This window comes from Limulus polyphemus, unplaced genomic scaffold, assembly GCF_000517525.1.
Source record: "Limulus polyphemus unplaced genomic scaffold, Limulus_polyphemus-2.1.2 Scaffold2610, whole genome shotgun sequence".
Lineage (NCBI taxonomy): Eukaryota > Metazoa > Arthropoda > Merostomata > Xiphosura > Limulidae > Limulus > Limulus polyphemus.
In genome coordinates, this window is record NW_013668220.1 from 21,950 (window position 1) to 30,200 (window position 8,251).

At 31.5% G+C, this 8,251-nt stretch overlaps 1 protein-coding gene across 1 annotated transcript in view; it reads left to right on the top strand.

Annotated features, from left to right (window-relative positions):
• The first annotated feature begins 1,230 nt into the window (after positions 1 to 1,230).
• The window catches only part of LOC106467424 (splicing factor 3A subunit 3-like), a 129,460-nt gene continuing 122,439 nt past the window's right edge, over positions 1,231 to 8,251 (top strand). The window contains exon 1 of the mRNA XM_013927773.2: positions 1,231 to 1,727. Coding sequence (XP_013783227.1) covers positions 1,632 to 1,727 — 96 coding nt within the window. The 5' untranslated portion in view covers positions 1,231 to 1,631. The remainder of the gene's footprint in view (positions 1,728 to 8,251) is intronic.

Genomic DNA, 8,251 nt, shown 5'->3' on the forward strand with positions numbered 1-8,251 from the left:
CCCTCGCTGTCGTAACACCTGCTAAAAATTTAAACGTAAATAATGAAACATTCTCTCGCTAATATTAGTGAAAATAACAGGAACACCGCATTTGTCAATAATACTTTCTTTCTAGATCAGTTATCAAAATTAATCTACTTCTCAACAGTTCCTAACGATAGTATCAGTTAAGTCCTTTGTTTCCATGCTCTTGCTATTCATTCTTGTGCTTTTTAAATGAAACACATCTTTCTCATAGCTCATAGTTCCGATATCTTCCCAGGTAAATAGGCGCAGAGATTTAGCAAGTACAGGGTGGCATGCTTCATAGAGTTTTACTATAATCTAAATTATGGGAGTGTTTCTCTAAAAATGTCAGATGATATTTCACATCAAAATTTCGACTCAATGGCTCAGAAAGCAAGGGGTTGTGAAACCCAAATTCCTCATTTTTTCAATCATATTTATCCTAACTGCTAATTAAATGGAAATATCGCAATGTAATGCATATAGTGAAAACCGAGTAAAGTTAAACTAAGAAAGTACGTTTTTATTCCGAAATAAATTCAATTTCTTTGTTCAGTTGACAGTATATCCTTGTGACTTTTGTTCTCTCACAACACTGGTCAGCTGCTACAACTAGTCAATATCACCATGGCCAGCAAAGGATATTACAGTGTTAAACCATTCAACCAATATCCCCTCGAATAGAATAGATCACCTACTACAGAGTATAAAGACACTAGAATACGGTAACTTTAACAACTTTCTGGACCATGTATTGATGCCATCACAGCATTGAAACTAAATAACCGAAAATTTTTAAATATCTCTGTATAACTAAAGAAAGTAGACGACAGTTTTATTCTAAGGTGTTAAAATGGTTATTGTTGCTGATGCGGTAAATTTAAGAAAGTTTAAGGCGAAGGCTTGGTAAGTACGTATTTCAACGATAAGTACTGGCTTTGAGTTTTTAAAAATTTAGTTTAGTGGATGGGACAGTCTAGATAAACCAACAGGTCCCTCGTCGTCCATAAATTTTATAAATGTATATTTATTATCGGGTTTATTAATTGGAATGCATGCATTACTATATTCCAATAAATTAACATGTAAAATATTCTCTGATAAACATGTATATATCCGCATACTCTATTACCCGCCATTTCGTGAAAGGCTATCACATGGTAGATATATAGAATTTTAACATGTTATTGACATCTTTTATTTGAGGTTCTGACATATGGAAATTTCATAATCCTCATCGTTGACTATTTTCCTATATATTCTCGTGTATATTATTATTATCCAGCATTAGGTTAAAACGCAACTATAGTTGATCAAACTAAAAACATTTTAGACTCAAATTTTTCACAACTTAGCGATCGATTGTTCTTTATCATTAATTTGCATAATTTAAACGTCATCATTCTTAAAATTTATTAACATTCTGAAATATTTTAATCCGATTACGTGAGTTGTTTTTACAAAGTAGAGGGAAGAAAGATCGTGCTGCGTACCGTCGAGTGTCAGCTTCAAACTCTTAATTCATAAATAGGACTGAACTTGGTCTAAGTACGTTGAGTAAGTGTATGTTTCAACATATTCCAAATTTTCTGTTTTAAACAAATTTAAAGGTTTGTAAAGTAAATATGGAAACTATACTAGAGCAACAAAGAAGATATCACGAAGAACGTGAGAGACTAATGGATTGCATGGTAAAAGAAATGTTACACAAGAAAACAACGGTAAGTACAATATATTATAACTATAACAGTATAAGTTATAAGTATTATTAATGATAGTTAGGCCTATGGTAAAAATATATAGCCATGCCCAAATCAACTGTATTTACTATGATTTAGAACATCGTTCATCGTTGTTGACATTAACCATGAAGATCAAACAGTTAAAGATCTTGAAGTTATAAACGAGTCGACATGTTATTTCTGTATTAATTAAACCCAGTACTAGAGGAAAATGATGCTATTTTATTGTTTACAAATTGCAGTTTACAGTGCACGGTGCAGAACGAGGTAAAGCCAAAGGTGAATCTGAGAAAGCATTTGCAAAGGCTTGTTAAAAAAAGAAAAAAAAAAAAAATAGTGGCAGTGCTCTACAAATTTGCAAAATGTTATCAGCAAGCTACATTGAATCAAAATTGCTCATATTTTTCCATAAAGCTCCAACTTGTAATTTGTTTGCTGTTGTAACAGATGCTGCTGCAGAACAAATCCAATGTATCACAATACAACTATATAGTTTTGTAAATAAACATACTTTGAAACAAGTGATGCATGCACCTCGCCTGTTGGAATTATTTTGAGGTCCAAAGAGAGGGAACCATATGATACAGTTTTGTTCCTGCTCGCAGTTCAGTATATGCATTCCGAGAAAGTAATAAATTGCATAGTAACACTCCTTCTATTCCTCTGCCACTTGGCCCATGTGCAGGGGTTCATTTAGATGAAAGAGCGGCAAAACTATAAGGCCAATTAGAGTAGAGTAAATGATAATTAACTAAATGAATCGGTGGTTTAGGTCCTCTACATAATTATGTATAGAAGTTATTGCTGCTACATTAAGAAAACAGTCAAAATAGATTAAAAACAATGAAATTTTATATTATTTATGTGTTTTGGGACATAGGACTACTCTCGTATGAAAATTTAAGTTGATATTGGTTATAAACATTACTTTTTAGTAAGCTGCAGCTCAAACATTTGCCACTTTTACATTTATCACACATTGTTGCAAAGTATATGCCAGGTGTGAGTAACTATATATATATGCATGGCTTCTTGTGGTGAAATATAATCAACATTATTCTGATCAATATGTCATTTCTGGCACTTTTTAATTAAAATATAACTAAACAACCTTCCTTAACTTCTAGGTATAGTATTATTTCTAGTAACTATTGAACTATATGTCATATGTGAGGTTGAAGCTTTTACATAAGATTGGCTAAATGTTGCTACAAGGGTCAGATGCTTCATTTATATTTTCTTAAGCTGTCCTGGGACATAATATTTGGCCATATTTATCGATAAGTGTAACTCATTGTAGAAAGGTCTTATAGTTATGGTTTGAACAACTGTATAAGCTGCAAAACTCATGTTAACTGCAGATCAAACCTACACATCAGAGTAAAAGGTTAAAGATGTGGAGTGAAAATAAGAGGTGGGAACAATGAAACTGATTTATAATAAAGGGCATGTACTGTTAATCATTTTAACAGTTGTAAAAAAATAATGAAATAAGTTATTGTATGAAATATCTATCAGGCATTATTTTAACATTCTTTACTATCTTTCTTCAAACCAGTGATACATTCGATATCATCTCTATAAGTCTCAAGAATTTAGATACTGTTCAGATATCGTACAGAACAAAATGTTACACTAATGATAATATATGTCACATGTTGTGTTCATTGTAGAATCTGGATATATGAATATTAATAAATGATAGGTATTGTATGTATTGCTATTCCACGAAATCTCAAAAAGGTTACAGATCAAGACATCTTCGATTCTCTTTGTCAGTCGAGTATACTAGATAGGAAGTCATTATGTATATGAACTAAACGTGGCATACTACTCTACAGTTTCTGATCAAACAATAAATGCTGAGTTTTTATCTCCATCACATTCATATGATTACTATGTCGTTGATTTTATGTTTAGTTCAATATCGCAGTACTTATATTAGTAGACAAAGATAATCAGGTCCATGACAAATAATATATGCTATTTATGTTTTTTTTAATTTTATTTATAGCAGGTGGTTGGTTTTAAATGGAAAAAAATTTGTTCAACTGGGATGTTCAGGTATATCAGTATCCCCTTTTGTCCCACTCGAAAAGATTACTTTTAATTAAAGTGGGCTGATTACTTTTAATTAAAGTGGGCCTATTAATATATATATATATATTAGAATATTAGCCATGATTTAAGTTTTTCTCTGAGAACTGGTGAAGGCAGAGATGATGAAGTGAAGACAAAGGTGGTGTGGTGAAGGTTGATGCTTGCATCCTGGATTTTGATAACTATTGACAAACATTGATGTTCCATATGTTGTATGTGTGGGTTATGGAGTCATTCTTTTTGTCAACAATGATTTTAAGTGTTTTGCATTCTATATTTGTGTGCATTCAATGGTATAATCAACATGCTTAACTTAAATACAATGCTGTTTACAATGTATTAAACATAGTTATTCATAGAATACATTTTGTGTTGTGGGTTGCATATTTGTTTGTTTCCATTTCTTTCATAGTTCTTTTTCACACCTAACAGTAACATGGGTTTCAGTATTTCTCTACAACTTTGAGTTTTTATTCTGGATTATTTCGTTTATCTCATGTACAGGTATGCATGAATAGTCTCAGTTTATATTACATAATTGGCCATTAGTTTAGTACAGGCAAATATATGGTACACCTGTGTACTTGCTGCTCCGGTGGTCAGTATTATTTTCTGTGTTTTCCCATTTCTTTATTACCACAGAACAACAATTATAACATAGGTATATTTCCCTTAGACCACTTTGTAGTTAAATGGTAGGAATTTTGATATATTTCTCTTAAAATGCTAGAGCACATTACAGCCCAAGGCAACAAGCAAATAGCAACATTTGACTTTCAAAAATGATAAACTGTCAGATGATGCTAATATTATCATCATATTACCTCAGAATAAAAATGCTGAAGTTGTTATTCATTTATGATTGTATTTACAACAAATTTGTATCTTATGTTCTTCAGCTTTTGAAAATTTTTAACCTTAAAAATTCTTAAACACCAAACTTATGCATAGTTTTCTTAATACATATTTAATTGTAACAGTAAAGGAAAGAAACAGACCTTTTGGTTCATCATTGTTGTCATATCCACTAAATTAAACTAAACCCTTATTTAAAAAAAAAACATCATCAAAGCAAGCCATTATCATTCAAATATTTGTCAAGCTTTCCCTTAAGCTCTCTTAAATTCACTGCATCTTCCACATCCTAAGGCAACATGTTCCAGAGGCCAACCACCTTGTCAGAAAAATACAGCTGTTTTAGCTGAAGATGACTTCTTCCCTGCTAAAATTTATATTTATATCCTCTATTCTTACAATTTTCACCATGAAATATGAAAAAAGATAATGCATCAACCCTCAGTTATCTTAACAATCTTAATTTCTCTCATTATGCAACAGAAACGTAAAGCCTCATTGTAAACTCTTAGACACTGCTAATTTTATGGTTTTGTTATGTTTTATGACAGAATAACTCCATTGACAGCTTTCTCGTGGGAGTACACTATGATTTAGATAATAATAATAATAATCCAATGATCATGATATTTAATATTATTTTCTTTTTCTCACAGTAATTTTGCTGTTCATGAATATTTCACAATCTTAGGATAGTAAAAAAGGGACATCAGTTAAAATAATCCCAACTGCGGATGATAATAGTTCAAGGATTGTGATAGGAAGCTTACAATGTGCTTGGAGTGTTTCAATGACAAACATATATGAAAATTAAAATGAATTAAAATATTTATTGTCTTTTTTTTTCAAATGTTCACAAAAGACTTTCTAAAAAAACTGTCTGATTAGTTTTTGCTCCACTTAGTCATTATGAAAATTTTTTTGCATTTCATTTCTATTCTTATTATATTACAGTTTTCACACCAGTTTTTTATTTATGAAAGAAGTCTCAGTTAGTTTTTTTTTGCTTTATTTTCTCACAATGAAAAATTTAATGCCAGTCTCTAGATGTAATTTTAAGATAGTGATTTAATCATGTACATTTGTTTTATTTCAGTTGTCCTTTCATCATGGCAATCATACTCCATTAGTGGTGCATGATGGAAGGAGTGGCTTCATTATAGCCATCCATACAAAATAAATACTTTCATATAGGACTTTAGAGCTTTGAGTTGCAGTTATATCTTATGGGTGCTATGTACTACGGGTGGCACATGACGTCCAACAAAAAACATGCTAATGTACCACTAATGATGCACAATGTCATGAACATGTTAAATTTCTGAATCAGAACCTCTTTAACTTCTTTTTTCAAGAGAAAAGAAGTTGAGATCATCATCTATCCTCATATGATAACTTTCTATCCCAGTTATCATCCTAGTAGCCCTCTTCTGAATCCTTTCCAACAATTCAATGTTGTTTCTGAGATAAGAAGCCCAAGATTGAACACAGTACTTCAAATATGGCCTAATTGGTGATCTGTACAATGACATAATAATATCTTTAGATTTTCTATATTTCTGTAGATACAACCTAAAATCCTATTTACCCTGCCAGTAGCAACAGCACTTTGCTTGAACAACGTAAGAGACTGTTCAACCAGAACATCAAGTTCTTTTTCTTCCTTGAAACTATTAAGGTTATTCCCATTAATATTATACTCATGATATCCCACATGCTTCACTTTGCATTTATTATAATTAAAAGCCATCTGTCATTTATTTGCCCAACTCATCCAATAATCCAAAACCTTTTGTAAGGCAGTATCATCCTTTTCACAGCCAGTAACACCCAAGACCTTGATCTAATCAGCAAATTTATATAGTTTATTGACCATTCCATCATCTATTTCATTGATGTAAATCAAAAAGAGCAAAGGTCCTAAGACTGAACTGTGAGGTACCCCACATGTGACATTAATCCAGTTTGACTGAACACCATTTGTTATAACTCTCTGCTTTCTTCCATCCAAACACTCTTCTATCTAATTAGCTAACTTATTCCATGCACCTGTAGAGATGATTATTTTATGTGGCTCTTTGACAAATGGTTTCTTAAAATCCAAATACACCACATCCACACCTGTACTCGGATCTACATAAGCAGTAACCTCTTCAAAGAAGTTACTTGATTAATAAGGTACAGTCTGCAGATTCTCTGTAAAATATAATGTCTCATATATAACCATGGCTACTGTTTCAAAGTTTGAAATTTATTGAAGAAAATACTTTTCCAAAGCCACACTGTCACATGCTTTATTCAGACATATGTGCATTTAACTATGCGACACACGACTAACTACTGGTACAGTGTCCAGATTCTCCATAAAAAAAAACAAAAAAACATGCATTATGTACAGTAATGACCTACATTTCAACTATTCTAACCTTGGAACAAAATACTTTTCCAAGATCAAATACATGTACATATTTCTTGAGAGATATGTTATGATTTTGTGCATGAGTAATTACTAGTGTAGTCTCTAAATATCCTATTAAAAAAAATTAAAATGCCTCATTTTCTAATACCAAATGCATGATTTTCGTCTGTTGAATACTCCTGCACATAATAAATTATGTTTACCTGTAACAGAAATGATCAGTACTGATCATAAAGTCCCAATAATATCCCATTTTTGTCTCTTTATGTGATCAAAATTTAAATAGATTTCAGTAAAGCTTTTGTTATGGTGTTATGATAGCCATAAATCATATAGGCCTAAAAATGAACATTGCACGGTAATATTGCCACCCTTCTCCAACATTTTATTTAACCATTTTACATATTTGCTTTGCTCATTTAATGGCTGCATTTTGTTCTCACAGAAACAGAATTGTGGAGAATAAACATGCAAATTATAACATTAAATATTTGTTTGGGTTCTAACAAAATATCAAGGAAATGGGTGAAGCTGACAGAGTACTATCCTTATTTGTTCATTTGGATACACTGTTTGAGATTGTATGTTTGAATGCAGAAAACAATACTGCACACTGTTTTTGGGAGAAAAGAAAACATCTACATTATCAGTGATTATTTATGAGAGAAAAAATACAGTTGAAACATATCATTGATAGTCACAAAATAAAAGGGGTATTCCTCTTTATCAAGCTCTCTTAAATTCACGGCATCTTCCACAAAAACAAAATAATCAGAAAAGAGAAATAGAAAAGATATATGGTGTAAACATATTTTACCAAGCTAAACATGTCTCTCATTTGATACTATTGTTAAGTAATAAGCTTCCTCACCTAGAGAAATAACTTAATGTGCAAGTGTTAGTGCAACTCACAATCCATGTTTTCATGTTATGATTTTCCCATGGTAGTGTTTTGTTGTTAATTTTGGAATTGGCCTATAATCATCAATAATGAAAAACCCAGAAATAATGTATTGTTTATGGAAACTACATATGAAAAGTATATCACCATATATACACACACACACACACACACACACACACACACACACACACACTACTTTAAAGTAAAGTTTACTTTATTTACAAC